General features: G+C 45.7%; 1 protein-coding gene across 1 annotated transcript in view; it reads left to right on the top strand.

Moving 5' to 3' along the window:
• LOC119171856 (uncharacterized) overlaps positions 1–22305 on the top strand; it is a 31094-nt gene that overhangs the window by 5147 nt on the left and 3642 nt on the right. The window contains exon 2 of the mRNA XM_037422718.2: positions 8912–9927. Within this exon, the coding sequence (XP_037278615.2) occupies positions 8912–9927 (1016 nt within the window). The remainder of the gene's footprint in view (positions 1–8911; positions 9928–22305) is intronic.

Here is a 22305-nt window from a genome sequence, read left to right as displayed (position 1 = left end):
TCTTGCTTGAGAAAGCCGATGGAAGCGCCATCTCTAGGCATGGCAAGTCACTGCATATCAGCAATAATCTGCTGTGATTCTCGAGTAGCGCAGCGTCACTTTGAGCCGAGCTGTGGCGTAGCGCTCAACACTGTCAAGTGAAGGGAGGAAAGTCGAGTCGAGGAGCGTTTGTGAATACGGGGGTTAGTGTATCCCACCACTTGTCCTGTCGAGAGAGCGTCCAACTCGCCACGCTACTTCAACGCCACAGCGTGTATAGTGTCCGTACGCTTCTTTTCTTTCAGTGTAAAGGAAAGGAATCCCAGGAATTCCATTGAATAGCCGTGGCATGTTCTCGGTTTCGCGACGACATACAGAACGTGCATCGCGCGGAATCCATACTCCTAGTTTTATTTCTTTTTTTTTTACCCTTGATATTCAGCAATCGCTGGAGCGTCTCGAGTGCTACTCTCGTGGTGCGCCTTTAATATCGCCGCCCGCCCATCTGTCGTCGTTGGGATGCACGAGAGTTCAAACCAGCAACACCCACTCGCGTCCACTTCGCCGGCTCAGTCGGCCATCTTGAAGGAAGTCGCGCGCTGCACACAGTTGCCTCGAGAGGCTTCTCCCCTCTATCCAACCTATAACGCTAGAATGCAGGGGGAAAAAAAGCAAAATATGTCCCGCTTTTCGCAACGCCCATCGAAGCTGATATATGCGTGAATTCCATTCGTACGCGTTCTCAATATTGCCGCACACACAGAAAAGTGGAGCGTTGCATGCGCGCGCACTTGAACGTGTTAAGTTGATTTGCTGCGAAATCTCTAGCACGCTAAGAAACGGGCTGTAAATACGACGCGGAATACTACCGAATAAAAGTACTAAAGTAAAAAAAAACACATGCGAAATCAGATTTTCACTGCTGTAGAGAAAGCGCTCTGCGAGTGTGTGATATTGGAAAGGCGTATATACTGCTTCAGAGAACAGAGATTATTTGCGCCACGAGATATCTTTCTAGTAGCAGTTCGCGATGACGCCACTTTAAGTCCTTGGTATTGACCTCTTATTGGTTTGCAGACTATAGAAAGGTCTGCTCTGTCTCGCTGTAAGTCATTTAATGGTTTAAAAGGAATACTTTCATTTTCAATGAACGAGGGATTGACATTTAGAAGAAAGGGGAAGGAAGAGCAGGCGTTGTATGTGAACGCGTGGATCCAGTTTGCTGTCCTGCGCCGGGAGAATACGATTAAGGGATGGAAAAAATTGGGAGATCGAAGGGAGTGAGCCTAAACTTGGGCCTAAACTACACTGCCTCGTTCAATGCTAATGAACGCGGGACATCAGGTGAATCATGTTCCACTGAAGACAGTCGAGTCACGGGGTCTATGGAAGGCTCGCAAATAATGGACGTAGTAAATACCTCTTGTGCGGACTGGGCGTATGCTTGGTGAGTACAGCTTGGCGACGAAGACGTGAAGTGCTTGCAACGCTGGCTGAAGCACCATGATGATTGGTTTGTCTTCGTCACCCAACTTGTCAGTCGGAGACTCTGTTTTCGTTGTTGTTGACATTCTTCGTGGGTTTGCATGTCGCTGCGATTTCGGCAACGTATTTAAGCCAAGCTGCATCAATTGTTGTCATGCATTCTTTGGTGTTCCTCTTGGTACCGGCCGCCACCGATCCGTGTAGCTGTTGCTTCGGTAATTGAGGCCAAGTGGAATTCACAGTAACCGGGCTGTTCAATGCGCTTTGTTTCGTATATTGGCCAAGAAGTGTGAGGGTGGCAAGAGAGATGGCGAAGCGTGGCGTTAAAGAGGCCCTGCATGTGCAGAGGCATTGGTTCACTCTGAAGAACTTCAACGCCGATGGCACCGCTGTCTGACGGTATCGGCAGCCTCTGAATGGAATATAGCTTCACCAATTGTTTCAGTACAGCTGTTGCCCTTCTAGCAATTAAGGACCCTAATAAAGCAGTTGTGGGGTTCATTACATTTCCTTTTAGGATTCGCTGAAACTTCTGGAAACATTTGCGTACTGACGCTCGAATTTCCGCGAGAAATAAAAAAAAAGGGAGGGAAAGATAGAAACTTGTCCTTCATGTATTCAGCTCTACTTGACAACACGATTTATTTTGAGTGAATAAGAATTCCCGTTTTCACAAAAATGTTTATTCTCGTAAGCTTCTCTTCAATGTTTTTTTTTTTTTTGCACTTCGCACCCTGAGCAACAACGAGGGGTTTTGCTGAAGCCGTGGTAACTTAGGTTATCCACATGGCTGCAATCGTACTTGCAGCAAAATTAGCGAAAGCTTAGCGGCATTGTTGTCGGGTCGCTATGCTCGAAGACGTGGGTTGGTTTCACAGGGACGGCAGCCGAATTTCTATAGAGCCACAAGGAAAAAAAAATTGTCATGCACTCAAACTTGGCTGATCGTGAGAGAAACCCTAGGAGGCCCAAGGTTAATCTGTAGTATGTCACTCTGTCGTGCTTCGTAATTATATCATCGTTTTAGGCTGCAAAACTTCCGAGTTTAATAATTGCATATTATAATAAATATTTGGATGAAGTAATCGGGGCGCGATGTGTGCTAACTGATGCGGAGGAGCGACCAACCTGATTGGATGTGCGATTGACGCGGCACTGTACGAAAAAGACAGCGTTACGGGAAAGGCAGATGCTCAATGGCGAGACTTGCGCAAGCGCGCGCTTGGCAGAATTGAAATGCGATGCAAGTGCGACACAGGAAGCAGCTGGAGCGACCATGCTGCCTCATCGCCTACATAGCAACTGTCGGAATTTTTTCGCTATGTATTTCTTTCTATCTCGTTCCCTCTCCATTGTCAACGTGCAATGCGATGTCGCGGCTTGTCTATCCCACTATTTCATTCCCGTGGTTTTCATCAGTCGTTCTACTTTGACCCGCTCTCTTTTTTTTTTTTTGTGCGTAGCCCATCTCCTGTGCGTTTTCGGACTGTGCGAGGTAACTGCGTGAAAGAGAGAACACAATGACACAACTCCGAACGCCAGCCTCGAAATTGTTCCTCTTGGCGCGAGAGCTGAGGCAGAAAAAGAGGAGCGGATGTGATATGCGGCGGTGGCGTACATAGGATATTCGGACGCCATTCTACAACTAACAAAACTCCACATAATTATTTGGCGCGTTTTGACGACAGCCTCATCGCTCTCGTTGAGATACTCCGTAACCGAAATACGGCGCGAATGAAGGGGCACAAAAATCAACGTGACCTATGTCACTGATGACGTCTCGTTATGATGTTGCCATTGACATAGTATTTTTAGGTCTCTATGTGACGTAATAACGACGTCGCACATAAATAATTGCGGAGTCATCTTGACGTCACACGACGACGTCATCCCATATGGCATCGTCGATTGATCTAGTCTAGTGCAAGAATAGTTTATGCGTAGAAAGTTTCGTGGTTGGTATAAGGGAGGCTGAGAGTGGGAAGGAACGATGCAATCAAATAACAAGGTGAAGGTAATTTATTGCATGTCAGATCTCACGCTGCTCTTCGTTATCTCTTGCCAGAAGTCTGGTACTCGATGGTATAACTTAATGCATCACCAAGGGGGCACCCTCCTTTTCTGGCTTCGATTGCTGGCGAGTGTGACATCCTGCAAAACTTTATTTATTTATGTATTTATTTATTCATTTTATTTACTCGATGTCGCCCAGATTAAGCCAAAATAAAAGTCACTTGTGGGCGATTACATTATAAATTGCTGGGTTTTGTGCATTAATGACATGAACTATCAATAATGCACCGTGAAGAGCGTGCATGTGAAATGACAAGTAATTATAGCACGTACTACTTACTCTGCATGTATCGCAACAGTGATCGGCAACGTGGCGTGATATGCGAGAAAGAGAGCTTACGTAATTGCAGTCTGTGTGTGTGTGTTTTATCAGCGGAGCTGTTTAAGCTCAGTCATTATTTGTGTGCGCAGCCTATCAGGAGACTATCATCGTCACAAATGAGTATGTGCCCGTAGAAACTGGGTGAACCCACTACGAACAATAGGCGGTCTCATCCAGACTTGTCTCGACATGTTTGTGAAGTTTTGTCACGTTGTACGCGGGCGCTGTGAAGGACGAAGTCGCCGACGCGCGGCACCTGGGCAGTTCCTGTTCGCCCACCACTATGGAGTGATGCATGAGAACCGGGGATCGCTGGTGACAGGGGTGCGCCGGAGCACATTGTCAGCTGGGCAATGCCACCTTACATCCAAGGCCTTTGCACAAAATTGAGAAAATCCGTCGTAAGAAAAAATTACGCGTAGCAATATATCTGTTCTCACCTGCAGCGACGAGTATATAAGGCGAAGCTAGCGTGATCGAAGGGTATCGTACTAATACCATGGACTATTGTAGATAAGTTTGCTTTCACCACATTATCTTGCTCCTCAGAGCACATGTTTTCGGGACGTAAAACCTTATGAATTGTTATTATAGAGGTTACTTGTTACTTTGGCTGGGTGAACCGCACCCTTTCAAGACTTTACGTGGCGGACAGGCGATGTTGAAACCAATTGTGAAGGGTACAGGAGAGAAACGTGCAGTATCGAAAATAGTCTGTCTTGTCTTTTGTTTTATATCATTAGGCGGCATGGTAAATCGGCCTTTTCAATTTATCATTCTTACAGACGACTGTGGGTTTTGAAAAATCGAGCAGCACCGATGACGGATTCAGTTTAGAAAATACAATGAAATAACTTCACGGCCTGACATCGTGGTCGCGAGTTCGAATCCCGGCTGCGGCGGCTGCATTTCCGATGGAGGCGGAAATGTTGTAGGCCCGTGTGCTCAGATTTGGGTGCACGTTAAAGAACCCCAGGTGGTCGAAATTTCCGGAGCCCTCCACTACGGCGTCTCACATAATTATATGATGGTTTTTGGGACGTTAAACACCACATATCAATCATCATCAGTCATCAACGTTCTGACATCGTAAGTCCCAGCACAGAGATCGAGAGCAACACACATGGCCGTTTGCTTACTCAAAACATTTTAAATCTACACTTCTATGTGCTCGTTTTACACGTTTGCGGAAATAATACGTTATAGTGCAAACAGGAAAAGTGTCTTATGCGGAGAACGTGGGAGTCGTGGTATGACCATACACTGGTGTGATGCGGATTTGCTAAGAGCCAATTTTCCGCGCAAAACGTGTGTGTGTGTGTGTGTGTGTGTGTGTGTGTGTGTGTGTGTGTGTGTGTGTGTGTGTGTGTGTGTGTGTGTGTGTGTGTGTGTGTGTGTGTGTGTGTGTGTGTGTGTGTGTTACACTGCGGTTTGTTATATTTTATAAGAACATCCCTGATAGTACGAATTAATGCAATAATAACAGCTAAAAGTGTTACAGAGAGCGTGACGTGCCGCCTTACAGTTTTATTTATTTATTTCCTGAGTGAGCTCGTCAACATATACTCTTAAACAAGCACTCTAATCTCGTTCGCATAATCTAGCTCCTAAAAATGCTTCCGTTGCAAAGTTTAATAAATTATCGAGTGCGATAACGTAGGTGTTATTAGTTATTGTAGAGCTGCCTGAATCCACCCGCGTCCTCGTTCAAGTGCCGCTCTCTCACAAAGACCACCAACGCTTTGTGTTGTCAAGCAACTGGGTTTATGCGGCGCCAGACAGGCCGTCTTGTTTGGTTTGAGCACAAGGCGATGTCTTGTGTCGTTGAGGCCACAGCGCGTTTGTTCGCTTCGAGCGGCTGCAGTCTGACGGATGGGCTCTGTGGCCATGAGATCTTCGCGGCGTCATTTGAACCCTCTCGGGACCGATAGTTTGGCTCAGCGAGAGATTGCGGTGCCAGCTTTCCGTCACCGCTCGTTAAGCAATCGAACGGTGCCTTGACACTGATATCTTTAAATGCGAAGTAATACAGTAAAGTAAAAGCGATAAATGTGGACAGATTATCGATCAAGTGAACCCAGTTTGCCGCAGTGCTGCGGGCGGAAAAAGAGACAGCCACTATATGGAAGGTCAAACGGCAATCCAACAGCATTAACTGCATTAAACTTGCAGCATACTTCCAGAAGTGGCAATTCGCTCCTCCGTATTTAATCATCACCACCACCGCCACATCTACAACTGCGCCCACTGCAAGGCAAAGGCCTGTCACATGTTCCGCCAATCAACCCAGTCGTGTGCTTTGTGCTTCCACATACTTGCAAACTTCTTAATCTCATTTGTCCACTCAACTTTCTGTTTCCCCCTCGTGCGTTTGCCTTAATTCTCTTGAAATACAATCAGCTACGCTTAATGACCAGTGGTTATCCTGCCTATATATATGCGGCGCTATCTGCTTGGCCCATGTCCATTTCTTCTTGATTTCAACTGTGATACCTTTAACCCCCGTTTGTTCCCTGACCCACTCTGTTCTCTTCTTGTCTCTTAATGTTGCAGCTTTCATTTTTATTATCTATCGTATTTCAATGTCTGTAAATTTGCGAACATTGCGAAAGGAATGGGAACGTAGGTAAACAGTAACCGATAAAATATGGGGCTTTTTTATGTATAAGGTACTAAATATATATAATCTGGTGGAAACACGAATTAAGTCAAAAAGTACCCGTAAAAGGTAAGAATAACTCGTAGCGACCAACCTAAGCCTCCGTATCTCGTGCCAGTTTAACATGTATATGCTTACTGAACGAGTGACAGCATTAAAACGGACACAGGTTCACGCGCGACACTTAGGTTAATAAAATCTGCCTCATAACACTGACATGTTAAGAACGTATTTCACCTCTGGGAATAACACTACAACCAGTAGTTTGGAAAAGACGGTATTAATTTACGGTGACTGCGACATTTGCTAGCACAATTTGCTAGCAACATTGATGCGTGCAGCGTCCGTAAGAACACTCCAATGCATCACAGTGCAGACATCTTTCGTTCAAATCTAGAGCCTTATGGTGTTATTTATGTGCAGATCTTTTATCCACCGAACATGACCTTTCATAATCCCCACTCATACACTTTTTATGTCGTCAAAAGTATATTGGCGTTCCACTTACGTTTCTATGTCTACGTTTATTTTTATTTATTTTTTACTTAAATATGATGAAGTTGTCATAATCTCTGAAAGACGGCGGGCTCTTTTGACTTGGTTGTTAGGATGTAAAATTTTAAAAAAGATTTTATGGTTTTAAGTTTGAAGTCTTGGCATAATTAGCTCTATAATACGAGCTGTTTAAGCCCGTAGTAGAGCAGGCAGTTACGCAGGCACATTTCTAGCTGCCTTAAGCAGCACGGGTGCAAGACAACACGTGAAAAACTTCAGACATGTCTTGACCTTGTTAGATGCTCATCAACAGCAGCAACAATTGATACTGCATAAGAACATTGGGTCACAACTCTTACCGTCGCTGAGACGCCGAGTGAGTGTCATCAACGATATGAGTACAGAACGATTCAGACTCGTACAACACAGGTTTACGCACTCAATGTTAATATCTGGTGGAAAAATGGTGAAATACTTGCGCTTACCTTATGGCATTTGGAAAGGCCAAAACACATAGCAGAGTGTGCAACCACGGTGTGAGAATACCACAGCGCCGCTCAAGACGGGTGATGCCCCGATTTAGCCACCTTCGTTCATTGTTTCGTTGAGCAGCTGTGCCTGGTTTCCTGCACATTCATTTCCTTGTATCGTTCATCATGCTTCTCTAAACAACCAGCGAACTAGCGTTGGGATGTCGCTTGTGATATGACTTGCGATTCTCGCTAAGTAAGTGTCCTTACAAGAGGAGGCAAGTGCGATGTATGCATGAATTCTACCGGTTCCCGCTCGTCGCACAATTGAAAATGTCAAAACAAAAAAAAAACTGAAAGAAAAACACAGGTGGAACAGTTGTTTATTGTTAATTCATATCTTTTTTATCTGTTTAAACTTGTGAATGGCAAGAAATGCAAACGATCGTACTTCTTTCCACTATAGATCTTGGGCGCAAATGTTGTAGGCCCGTGTGCTCAGATTTGGGTGCACGTTAAAGAACCCCAGGTGGTCGAAATTTCCGGAGCCCTCCACCGCAACGTCTCTCATAATCATATAGTGGTGTTGGAACGTTAAACCCCTCATATCAATCAATCAATCAATCAATCAATCAATCAATCAATCAATCAATCAATCAGCTATAGGTCTTGGGATACTAGGCAAGTTACCGGGAGCACGCATGTCCCTTGAAACGCCTTAACTATAGCACTCCATTTACTGGGGTTAATATCTACAGTTTGTGAAAACGCAGTGAAGCACTTATAGTGGACTACGAACTGCCATAGGTTATTTAGAAGGCGCGCCTAGTGCTGTATACGTACTCGAGAACGCTTACATATATCCTATTATGCAAAATAAATTCGTACTTACTTTCAAACGCGATTAATACTCGGTAGTTGTGGCTTTATATGTGATACATAATGTAAGAACCCATAGAGATGGGGACAAATGATCTTATGCCTAAACTTCTGTGTGATCAACACCAACAGCGTAAGGGGCAGACCATTCTGGGCGCATTTATACCCTTTGCAATATGTCGCGTTTATATAAGGAAACAAAATATTTGCTGTCTATGACACGTTCACAAAGCCGCGAACCCGTACGAATCTGAAAGAACGAAATTCAGACAAATTCATATACCACTTCGCACGCTGACTCGCTTTCCTTATAGTTGTCACAAACATTATCGCCATGGAGGGTCACATTACAGTCCACGCATCGTCACATTTGTGGTATCAGTGAACACGATACGGTGCGCGTATACCGCATCGGAAATGTCATTATGAGCACTCAATCAAATAACACAAATTATCGCATGAAGTAACTAACTTGTGCTTCACTTCAATTAAGCTGAAAGACCTTAACGTGTGCTGTTTCAAACAAAATGCTTTCCACCTCCTTTGCAGGTTGCCGCGTGCAAACGTTAGCGCATGTTTCCTGTTCCTGTGCCTCGTCGGTGCGGTCTCATCCCTCGAGAACGGCACCTCGCCGTCGGTGGTGCCCAACCTGTGCAACCTGGCTCAAGAGGAGCCCATGTACTGTCGCTGCTCTTCCGAACACTTCGAGGCGGACACCACGGGCGTCGTGTGCTACGTGGGGAAGCCGCTTACCGGAAGCCACGCCGTGTTCCAGGCGCTGCGGCGCCAGGGTGCGCTAGCCTCCGTCACCTTCACCGTGTACGGCGAGGACTATCGGCTCGACTTCGTCCCCAGTGACGCGCTTCGCCGGTTGAGCCGACTGGAAAAACTGCGTTTCACGGACTGCAACCTGGGCGTGCTTCCAACGAAGGCCTTCTACAAGCTGTCCGCGCTCACACTGCTGCAGCTGGAAGGCAACGACATCATCGACCTGCAGCCGGACGCTATAGCGCACCTGCCTAGGCTCGAAAAACTAGAGCTGGGCGAGAATAGGCTCAGGAACGTGAAGGCCGGCTGGTTCTCGCGGCTTCCTTCGCTCACCGTGCTCTTCTTGGGCAAGAACCAGATCGAATACGTCGAGGACCTGGCTTTCGCGGAGCTGGGGGCACTCCGGGAACTCGAACTCGGGGACAACTTCATACACGTCGTGACCAATCGGACGTTCAAGGGCCTCGCCCAGCTGACGAGACTCGACCTGTACCGCAACAAGTTGATGCGGCTCGATGCCGGCATATTCGTCAGCACGCCTCTCCTGGAAGAGCTGGACCTCAAGCTGAACCAGATCTCGGTTATCGATCCGCTGGCGTTCGATGGATTGGCACGGCTGAGGCTCATCTACCTGGCCAACAACCAGCTGCGAATACTGCCCGCCGACATGTTCGTGGGTGCGCCCAACCTGAATCTGGTAGACCTGGAGCAGAATCAGTTGGTCACTCTCACGTGGAGGACGATACACAACCTCAAGTACCTGAAGGACGGCGATGATTTCACGATGAGCCTCACGGGTGAGTGAATGCGACTTATTAATGGTCCAGACACGGTTGTCTCTTCTTCTCGCTGTAACTGATAACAAGGTTGGCCGCACGAAAAGCTGGGGGCAAATCTTCGCTGGAAATTTTAGTTTCAAATTGCACGACTACGATGTCGCGAAGCTGACGCTGGACACTAGAGAAAACAAAACACGTATGGTGTAACAATGTTCAAATCAGGGTCTACGTAGCGTCCTCATGACCTTAGAAAGAATCTCGGCATAAGTATGCGAAAGCCAACAGATTGGGCAATGCAAGCCGTTGTAGCGATGAAGGCGACTGGGTCACAAAAACTTCCTGAACACATGTAAGGAAGAGCCCACTGAACCAGAAATGAAATCGGGTCAATAATAAATGTTGGGATTGCTGGAGAAGTGCATTGTATAGAGTGTACATAACCGCAACAAGTACTGGCTTCGTAGTCTCCTGCTTTAATTAGGTGGATGACCATACATGCTTTCCCAAATATCCTCGATAGACTTATGTGTGTGTTTTCGCTCCGCAGAAGTTATTTTCTCGGAAAGCGTGCTTTCCAGGTTAAAAAAATAATAAAAACGCCTGACTAATAGGCACTTCGCGAAGCCGAGTCATAGAGAAAGCTGGAAGGGTGGCCTAGCTTTCGAAGCCTTTTTTTTAAACACTATTTGGATAACTGATATAAGCGCACTCCCAATGTACCCACTATGCCATAAATCATGAAACATTATGTTTAGTTCGGAGGCATTCACTATCATACCAATCAATCAAGTCTTTATTTCAGCTTGTACATACAAACTGGGGATGGTGAGAAAAAAAAAAGCAGCGAATTTAACGCCACTTGATGGGCCTCGCCATACGTACATGTCGGCTATAGGCACAAAGTGAAAGACAATTACTGCATGGAAGGTTCATACAAAACACTATGTATTTACAAAACAAATCAAGAAAAGAAATAAAACTGCTACTACAGACTTATGTATTCTAATTAGCAACTCTGCTGCGAGTACAAAACAATAGCTTATATGCCATCCTTCGTCACTCTTCTAACAAATGTGGTACCAGCTACACACTTGCAAGGAATTTCGTGCAATTTTCTTTTATGCTGTGGCTGACGACGTAGAAGGAATTATGCCCTAAGCTTTAATAATGAGTCGGAGCATTCGACGACCCACTCTTTATGCAAGTCGAATAGTTTGACGCCTGATTGTTCCTTAGCTCTTTTATAACGCTTTATTACTCATATTAACGTGATTCCTTTCTCGACATCAAGCCTGCCTATAGGGTCCGATTGCAACAGAGTTTCAAGCGGTGGCGTAGGTCAGTGGTAGAACACTGGGCTGGCAGGCAGGGCACCTGGGTTCAAATACCATAGTGACCTTGGTGCTTTTTATTCTCATTCAACGTGATAATGGTTACGGACACCGATGGCGGTGGACAGCTATGGCACACGCGACCATTGTTGTGATCTCATAACAGTTTTCGGGGGAAAATATGGCCAGAAATCGAAAAAAAATATAAAAAAAGCAACCAAGAAATTGCCAATTGGAAGCAAGGACAGCAAAATTGGCAAAAAGTAGCCACGCGTGTTTGGGAACAACATTGAGATATCTATTTAAATGACTAAAAGGAAAAGCCTGTCGGTGTAAATGTAAATAAGCCGAACACAGACCATTCAAAGGCATGAATTGTCGACTTTAGTAATAATTACGTTCAGGATCATGAAGTTTCGGGTGGTACTGTTGTCAAATACTCTGTGACCTCACAAAGAATGACGGGACCTGGTCAGAGAACACCTATGACCTAGTAGTACTGGGTGAAAGTATGAGCTGACTTTTAATTAGAGTTTTAAAGCAGCATGGCCAGTCCTTTGATGAGACGGAGCCTCCATTTTAGACAGGCCCAACAACAGCCATCTGCTCCGGTTGATTAACGGTTTTACTATAGTGGACCATTCTTTCTGTAAGAAGTTTTGAAGTAACTTGGCTACGCGAGAACGCGTGAATTCGCGGAGAGCTGGGTGTTCTTTTTAAAGTTTAAAATAAAACGAAGAAGAAACTTTGCACCTTCGTAAGAGAGAGACATATACTCAGTAGAGGGGAAGACGGAGATACCATTCTGGCTTCCGGGTTGCGCCTTACGCTTTTTTTTATTCTTTTCTTTTCTCGGCTAAGTTTTTTCTCATTAATTTTTCTTCAAATCTAGCCCGCTCCTGAGGCAGGCTGCAACTTGGTGTGAGCAAGTGCGAGCGCGTTCCCGAAATAGATGAGACGACGCCCACAGCAAGCCGAGCTGCAGAACGTCCCGGCAGCGCATGCATGGAGATCATTCTCGTTCTCGCCGTTTCTCACGCTTAACATTGAGAGCATTCGCGGCTTCTTACCTGCCCCCCCCCACCCCCCTCTTACACCACGTACACTCGCGTATACGTTCAGCGATGAGTATACATAGCGCAAAGATTTCTCACACTGTTTTACGCTCGAAGAGCCTTCGACAGGGTCCGCATGTTCTCGTTTGATTCCCAGAAAGTGACGGTGGATTTTGATTCGAGGTCACTTGAAGCTTGGATGAATATATGATGCGCTAAATTGTGTATCATAGATGGGGATATGGTGATATGACCACCTTGTAGATCCCAGGGACTTCTTTTTTCGAAAGCCTGTCTTTAAACACCGTAATTTGTTGTGGCAAAAATACGCGTGCACATTTGCTTCGTATATATAAAGTCTAATAATGATCGTCTGTAACGTCCACGGTTCCAGCGGTTGACGTCGGGAGGTCGGCCAGGTCTGGGACCTGCTGCACGAAGATCGCAAAGACGGCTTAGTTTCCGGGCTGTGCAAGCTCACGAGTGTGTCGATTCAATAGTTGCAGCAACCAGGTTTTGAATATGTTCTTTTCATGTGGGCTTGCTAGTGATGGAAACGCCGAGGTACCGGTATGATTGAACGAGCCCAATAGAAAGCGAATTCAAAGAGTGTGAGTTACGGTAATTACACAGAGAATCATGCACAACGTACAACGCAACACCGTTTTCCATTCGCAACAAAACAAACCCACCTTACAGGGAACCGAAATTTGTGCGTCAATAGTCCAAAAGGCATTGGTGGCCGGAACCCGAGCCACCGCTGCAACTATGGACTCCGAACTATAGGGATCCCTCCTAGTGCTTGTGAAGGGCGGGCCCTTCTGATTCGCTTCATCCACACATCTAACTGTATATAGCTCAATATTTTCCACCGTGCACCACCAAGCGTTTGACACACGTCTCATTGCATGGAGGGCAGCAGACGCTGTGGGACCGCTCTAGCGATGGGTCTCGATCAAGAGAAAAAGCATTTAGATACATCTTGGAAGCGAATTATAATTTGTTATAAGCGTTTGCTGGGCCCGACCCTTTGTTTCCTCGCTTTGCGTTTAATGACGTCACACAGGACATGGCCAATAATAGTGGCAAACCAGGTGGGTCGTTCGAAGCAACCAATTGAATTAATTTCTTTACATATTTCCTGTAAGCTGTGGTAAACGTGCAAAGGAACATACTCCACGAAATTTATTGAGATCCGCTGACTTCGAGAAATAGCCGAAGTTGGCGTCTAAAAACACCGCTTTAGAAACAGCCTGCATGCGCAGTTATTCGGAATTAAGAAAGGCTGCTCTTTAATCAAGTTTACGCATGCGTATCGGCCATCGCATGCTTCGTCCTCTGCGTTCTCAGCTGACCTCGTTCTCACTCGATTCCGCGTGGCTTTTCTTTCAACCCCGAGCGCGTCGAATTAGCATCGCCTTCCGTGTCGCCGAATGATGCAGCTCACTCGAGCTCAAGGTCGGGCACCCCAAACTCGGCTGGCGGCAGCTTGTCCAGTTGCGCCTCGGCTCGTCTGGGACGTCGCCATCGGATGATGTGTACACTCCAAATTTTGTATGACGTGTGTTGAAGGTCTCTTTACCGAGCATTGTTTCTGAAGGGGAAAATATATTTAGCGCTAAGCAACACAGAAACAGATACAGAGCGCGGGACTGGAGCTGTTTTCTTTGTCTGTCCCCGTGTTGCTTTGCGCTAAATATTTTTCTTTTCCTTCAGGAGTCATGAACCAACTAGCCCAAGAAGAAGTTTTGCTAAGCCACGTTTCCGGATGTTCCTGTGTGCTCTTAAAGCACTCACGCAGAACCTGGAATACGCGTACTTGAATGAGTTCAGTGTGATTGCAAGTCGTAGTAGCCTCATGTTATTGACAGTAGCAGTACGTAGCTTAGCAGATGGCTTCGCACTCCTGAGCACGAGGACGCGGTTTCCATTCCCAGCCACGGCAGCCGCGTTACCATGGCAACAGCAACACCCGTGCTCTCAGATTACATAGCACGTTAGAGAACCTCACGGTCATGAAAATGTATCACCGACTATGGCGTGACACAGTCACGTCGGGCTTATGGCACCGAAAGCTACATCGATGATGGGTAATTATTTTAGGATAGCGTTAACAGCGCCATCCGTTGACCCGTGCAACAGACTAAACGTATAGTTCGGCAGCTAAAAATTTTGAAAGGTTTCAATCGACTCTCGCAATTTTACGAAGGATGGGTACCCAGAGCGGCTGAATGTTGACCGCTCGCCATAAAAACCAGAAGGCGCATCAGGTGGTGGAAGCGTATCAGATCAACAAACATGAGAATTCTTGCAACGGCCTGTCTGTCTTCGGTGACACTATTCCGTAATGAAATACAGTTGTTGGAAAAAGGGGTAGGCGTGCGCGTGGTGCTTCGAGGCTGCTTTCAAAACGACACATCACCCTGTTATTACGCGTTTTCCTCATATAATAAGTTAATGAAATGTGTAGCCGTTTCTTTTTTTCAGGCTGGGTGTTGCAGTGGTGGCTCTCTTAGCTTTCATGCTTGTGATTTATGCGATTAAAAAAATGAGTTTACGTTCAGCGTCAGCCGTGTGTGGTTGTTCGCTCTTCCTCGTACGTTTTTCGGGCTACGTCCGCAATGAATCCGCACCAATCAGCCCAATTGGCAGTTCTATTTAACGAAAGTGTGAGGCCGCCCCATTCCAGCCAGGGACGCACGAGACAACGAGGAGGTATGGCGACAACGTACCGCTATAGGCACCATGTAACTTCCGCATTAACAAAATTCAGCGTATGTATATAACTACAGTTACACAGTTACACTACTCAAACACGAGTATTGTCCATAGCCACAGTCGATAGTCACAAGCCCAGCGCCAAGATTGCTACAGAAATTTTGTGTTGAGATCAACCACAACTGCACTTTTTGTGTGTGTACGTGTGTGTGTGTGTTTGTGTGTGTGTGTGCGTGTGAATTCTGTCCCAGTCGTGAAAGTGCACGCCACGCTGTTCAAGTGTTTGAATGTCACCGTACGGAGCCGGTTTACTACTGATATCTTTGAATTAGCAGGACGTTTTCTTGGGCCTTTTGATTAATGACTTCCGAACGAGAAATTGTAGCTCGAAGAACACGTGTTTTGTTTCCCTTTCAGAATGCTATCATTGGAGCCCGCGGGGACGAGAGCTGGCTTGGTTTAATTCATTGGAGCCCGCGGCTTGGTTTAATTTCGTTTCTTTTAATGCCCTAATTAGGAGTGCAGATATACGCCCGGTTGCATGTTTGGGCACAAAGTCTTTTTTAGAGACAACAGTGTAAAGGTAAGCACGTCTGTGATAGATATAGCAAGAAATTGTTTGATAACAATAATTGTCCGAGTTTAACGTCCCAAAGCCAACATATGATTATATGAGACACCGATTATATGAGGCTCCGCAATTTTCGACCACCTGAAGTGCAATAATAATCTCCTAAATTTAAGTACACGGGCTTCAATCACTGTTGCCTCCATCGAAAATGAAGCCGCCGCGGCCTGGATTCAATCCCGCGACCAGCGGGTCGGCAGTCGAACAACGTATATCCACTGGACCACCGCGACTAGTATGAGACGGTTTGACAGATTGTCGACGAAAAGGTAGGAATAAAGGGCAAAAATAATCTGCGAGAAAAGTGGTCACACTACCGTGAGGCGCAGCAAGCTTGAAGGATCACCGACGTTTTTTTTGTTTTGTTTCTGTATTAATATCGATTTAAGGGATGTATAGACAATGTATCAGCGGCTTTAACGGTAGTTTCTAGCTTCGGCATTGCTCTGTGCTAGCTCACCCCAAATGACACGCGGAATGGCTGGATTGATTGCAGCATATCGGCCGCTGATTTTTATCATTTTTTCCTCGTGACCTCCGGCCCACGGATAACACCCACATCCAACGATGGCGACGCCGTCACCCGAATCTCTGCGATCTAGCGCGCCAAAGCGACAGGGTCACATTCGGCGCCGATGCGGCCATTTCAGATGCAGCGCCCATTTCTGACACATCGAAGCGCGTTTACCACGCCGGTTTCCGTCTGCGGGACGGCTATTTTAGACCGCGCCCCAGACTCCTTCCTTCTGTTTCTTTTATCTCGACGCTTTTCGACGCGAGAGACGCGGCGAGCAGTGCGCGCCCAGACGTCGTCTGGACGCTCGCCGCACCGCGTGGTGCTCGTTATTTCTCGTAACCGCCGTGGCGAGGCGCGAACAAACCAGGTTCGGGGCACGGCACGAGTGTGTATATAGTGTGCCAAGAGCTCCGCTTTTTTTTTTTTTTTTTTCAGAATCTGCCCCTTCACATGCACCGCCATCTGTGGCTGCGTTCGAATTCTTAGACAGCACGTATAGACAGTCTACGCAGACTGCTTAGAAGACCGTACCGAGCCCGTGCTGTCCGAGAATTGGAAGTGTGACAGCTTGGGCTAGTTGGTATGGCATGACGATAGTTGTAGCGCGAGAACAAAACGACGACACGGAGACAAGAAGGACACGAGACAAGAAGGACAAGTGTCTTTCGTGTCCTTCTTGTCTCTGTGTCGTCGTTTTGTTCTCGCGCTATAACTATCGTCCCAGAATTGGAACACGTTTAGACAGCTTTCACGCGACGATGCGCCACCTCACGTCGAGAAGAAAAAGCTAAAAGAAACAAATGAAACAGTTGTAATTTCTGGCTTGTTTCGTGTTGAAATAAATAAAAAAAACTTTACTCACATTGACCGTCTGGGAAAGCGTCTGCTTGTGTGCAGACGGTCATTCCGGCGAGATTTGATCTATCTGAGCGATTCGCTGAGCCGCCATCTTGTTTAGACAGCAAAGTAGCCTGCATCGTATTTGTCTACGATGCGGTCTTCTCGGCACCGTCTACTTTGCCGGCTACGTGAGAATTGGAATGGGACTCAAGATGGCCGCCGTCCATTTAGCTGTCTATTTAGCCGTCTGCGGTGAGCATTGGAACACAGCCTGTGAGTCCGCCGCGTTGAAGCATTCAGTGGCTACGGTCGGGGCTCAGTTGGTGACCCGAAGGTTGCGGGTTCGATACCGGCCGCGGCAGTCACATTTCGATGGAAACGAAATGCTAGAGGCCCATATACTGTGCAATGTCAGGGTTCGTTAAGGAACACGAGAGGGTAGAAATTTCCGGATCCCTCCACTGCGGCGTCTTTCATAGCAATCTCGTGGTTATGGGACGTAGACTATTATTATTATTATTATTATTATTATTATTATTATTATTATTATTATTATTATTATTATTGAGTGAAAAAGTTCATGGGTTGCTTTTACACAGCGCTTTTGCACATTACCGCCATCTCGGCAGTACACACAGTGGAAACGAGTCATTTGAGCGTATCCTTGCGCACAAAGTCGCCACGCCTCAAGTCACGCGTTTAAATGTTTTGCCAATTACTGCATCAGTATTCAGTATGGGCTATATACTCAAGTTCTGCCGGCACTGACATTTTAATTTGGCGGGAATTTTCTGCATTGGCTTGAAAAAGCTGCGGTAGAATACCTTGTCGTTCATCTAAGTATATTCACCGGCAACGTATTTCGTGCGCGCTTCTACAACGCCGACGAGTGTTCTCCGACAGTTCCCGCAGCCCTGCTAAGAAGGGAATGCAAATTAGGTGAAGAACTGCAACCTAGCGATTGGCATATATGGAACAGCGCAGCGCTTAACTATATACAACGGCCCAGTTTTGCCACGCATGCTGCTGCACGAACAGGCAGTTCCGACTTGACGCGCAAGCATGAGGTGGTTATCTTAGCTAGAGTGTACTAGAACTATATCTTCGCCGCGTAGTCAGGGTTCTGATAACGAATCATTTGGTTTTAGTACGCATTATCTTTTAGATAAACCGGACACATCGGAATAACCTTTGCGCAGGCGCCGTTTTCAAGACCGTGTGGGCGGCGGAACGAATGTGCGAGCCTTTGCTATTCTTTTTTTCTCGCAATCGAATGAGATCAGCGTTTATTTTATGGCGCTATTTGTTAGCGACATAGGGCTATAGGGGAAAGGTTGACCTCTCGCGACCCCAAAACAGTGCCATAGCAGGTACGACGAAAGCCTTACAAATAATAAAAAAAATGCGAAGGCAACCCCAAAAATTATTATCCACATCACGTGGTAAACATTATCTACGCCGACATTTTCTTTCTGAAGTATGTGTGTACCTGTTAATTATGTATGCTGTAAAAGCGCATGAGACGGGACGAGTAAAAAAGCTAGCACAGGCCCGAGCGGTGACTATACGAGAAAGACTATTTCTAGAAACAGCACATAAGTTTACATCGAGAACGCGTTCCAAACAAAAGGCAACAACAACGAGAGAAAGAAGAAAGTGGATCAACAAAAGAAATGATCCAGTTCATTTCCTGGACAGACGGAGAACTTACGCATGTAACAGGATAGCTAGGTGGGGTAGTTGGTATCTAATGATTGGTATCTCTTGCAATTTCTGCTGCCGTAGTTAAACACGTAAGCAAAAAGGATTTTTAGCAATATCTTTTGTTCACGTATCGTTTTCTTTGTTTTTTTTTCATATTCGGTTCGGTTTGGGAAATAAACTTCAGTTGTAAGTTTAGCGCTTATATATGTTTATTCCTAGTCCCTTGTTGCGCTGTTGTCGGTATAGTTGACCACCAACTTGCCCAAAGATTTGCACTCCAAAATGTCAACATTTTGCTCGGGAAATTGAGCGCCTATAGGGAATGCGCTGTATATTCACTATGTAGTTCTTATCTCCCTGAAAGAAAATAGTGCGTTGCAATTGCCGACTATTTTTTTTCTTTTAAAAACCATTCTTTGTGGCGGGCCCCAAGGAAGCATCTTGGGACCAAGGCTGTTAACTATCTACATCGATGATGTTGTTCACGTAAGAAACGATGCATCACCATTTTTTTTCTTTTTTCACTACCCGCATGTTAACGTAAATAACAGCGCTCTATTTTTACGTTACTCGTATGACGGCAGTCCTTTTGTTTCTGGACACGATTCATCTGAAAATATTGCCAACACGCAAAACGTGCCATCAGAAATGCTGCAATGCCTCTACAGCTGATGTCATGCGAATAAACGAGACGAAAAAAAAACTACAACAAAAGCAGTCATCTTCAAATACAGAGGCACGGAAATTAGTCTGAACAAATCACTAATGCTCGAGGGAATACCTGTGGAAATAGCGAGAGATCACAAAGCTGTGCGCCTCACTTTTTCTGCTCATGTGAAATCGTCGTGTCGTGTTCAATTATGGCCTAAATTGTTATCGCGTCCTCCTAGTGTTTTGTCACGATGTAGACATTCTTTTCCGGAAAATGCTAAAATGCAGATATACCGTGCTCCGTTTTTCTCCCACAAAGTACTGCCTACATGTCTGGCCCATGCCATATATCCCCGAAATTGTTTTTTTGTCACAATATACAGAAAAACCACTCATCTCCCCCCCCCTCCTCGGAAAACATTTCTAGCCACGCCCCTGCCTGGGGCACCACATCCTTGGGCAACACAAAGAAAAATTATTCCCTAGTTCCCAATAGGGCACAACGATATAATGCGAATTCATTACGCTATACTAGTTCTACAGGTGCATTGTTCTCCCTTTATAAAATAATCGAAATGCAAGGCCCACTCTCAATGGGTTCTATAACCAATTTTCGTCTGAAAGACCCAACTGTAGTTCGAAAAAATTGGCAGATCTCACGTACAGTGGGAATCGATGAAATGCGAAGCACGAAGGAGGTAGGTTGATATGTCACTTTAAAATCAGCACAATGCTATGACACGGACGTAATTATGCCGTACATGACTACCATGTCATGATTATCATGCTTGTACGTGTTATTTACCTTCATCATATATTCACGTCACGTGATACGAAATTTGATATATATGTTGAGCTAGCGAAACGGCCATGAGCGTGCTATGAGTGTAGCATGTAATCATGTTTCACATGGTACTCATATCATGATTATCATGTTTGAACGTGTCATTTACTTTCGTCGTCTATTTACGTCACCTGATACTAAATTTGATATATGTGGAGCCGGCGACACGTCTGCGAGCGCGCTATGAGCGTAGCATGTAGTCATGTTTAACATGACACGCATGTAATGATTATCATGTTTGGACATGTCATTTACCTTGATCGTTCATTCACGTCATGTAATACTAACTTTGGTATATGCGAAGCTAGTGAAAGGGCCTAAAGCGCATCATGTGCGTGGTATGTTGTCACCTTCTTATATGACACTCATGTCATGATTATCATGTTTTCACCAGTCATGTACCTACGACATCCATTGACGTCACGTAACGCGAATTTGGTATTTGTGAAGCTAGTGAAACGGCCATGATCGCATCATGAGCGTGGCATGTAGTCATGTTCATATATGACACACTTCTCATGATTATCATGTTTGCACCAGTCATGTACCTTCGTCATCCATTCACGTCCCGTAATACCAAACTTGGTATATGAGAGCAAGCAAAACGACTGCGAGTGCACCATGACCGCGGCATGTAGTCGTGACTAGTCATGACATGAAACTCATATTATGCATGCCATGATTTCCAAGTTAAGGCTTGGCAGTCATGTCATACCATACCAGTTTTGCAAACTGTCATGTGAACGAAACCACCGCTAGAGCAGCAAGACCATGAAATGTAAATCGTGACATTCATGATGTACAAGTCATGATTTTCATGTTATGCCATACCAATTTTGGTATCGATACCATTATTTAGTCAGCCAGGAGAGCTAAAAGTCGTAGGCGGCTAGATAGATAGATAGATAGATAGATAGATAGATAGATAGATAGATAGATAGATAGATAGATAGATAGATAGATAGATAGATAGATAGATAGATAGATAGATAGATAGATGGATGGATGGATGGATGGATGGATGGATGGATGGATGGATGGATGGATGGATGGATGGATGGATGGATGGATGGATGGATGGATGGATGGACGGACGGACGGACGGACGGACGGACGGACGGACGGACGGACGGACGGACGGATGGATGGACGGACGGACGGACGGACACGCTCATAGTCGCTGAAGTTCGCTAAGAAATGCTTCGCGTTTAACAAAGATTTCATTTGATTTTGATTTGAAAATACTATGGAATTGGCCTCAACGCAAGCTACGTGCGTGATCTCGAAAGCGGAATATCGAAATGAACCGAGCTACCGGGCGAATGCGTGGGCGGCGTGTTGGGGCCATCACTTTTCGCGAGGCGGCCTCCTGCGACCCGTGCACCGGTTCTTCTTCCTGAAACACGAGCAGCCTTAAATATAGCTGGGCGGCTGCCTCGAACGCAAGACGTGTCACCGCATGAGAGAATTCGGGATGCAAGGGCGCGTGGCCTGAATGTTCCACGCTTGAGTTGCGACGCGCCACCAACGTGCGATTCCAAGGCTACTCGACTGAGAAATATTTTCGGAGGAAAGCAACGCCTTCAAAAAAAAAAAAAAAACTCATTTTCTTGATGTTGCATTATGCCTCGTGATGACGGCCCCTTCTGATTTTTATGTCAGGCTTCACTGCATAACTTAACTGCGTTGCCGCGGAGCTGACTTATGTTCACCTTTATCAAATAGATGCGAGGATTTGTTTCAGTTTTCTTCGACATATGCACACCAGCATACTTAACTCGCGTTCACACATTAGAAAAGCAATCATAGATAGAAACAGCTTGAAGGTCGCACCGGACCGCACAACTCATTTAGATACCGATGAGATCAAATCGACGTGCATTGCCTGTTCTTGGTTAGGTAGAAATAAAATGCACTCATTTCACCTTGAATGTCACGTTAATATCCGATCCCTCCCCCTTTCCTTTACTGCAGTGTTCCTTCATTAGTTCCACCACCTACAAGAGGTCCCTGAAACATCTGTTTGAGAACCGGTGGTATAAATGATGCGTGTGTTCATTTATTTATTCAACTAATATCCCGTATCTTTTGTGTTTTATTCTTGTGGC

Source organism: Rhipicephalus microplus, chromosome 4, assembly GCF_043290135.1.
Source record: "Rhipicephalus microplus isolate Deutch F79 chromosome 4, USDA_Rmic, whole genome shotgun sequence".
In the NCBI taxonomy this organism is placed as follows: Eukaryota; Metazoa; Arthropoda; class Arachnida; order Ixodida; family Ixodidae; genus Rhipicephalus; species Rhipicephalus microplus.
Note: the sequence above shows the minus strand (reverse complement) of the source record. Positions and strands in the feature narration are given on the sequence as shown.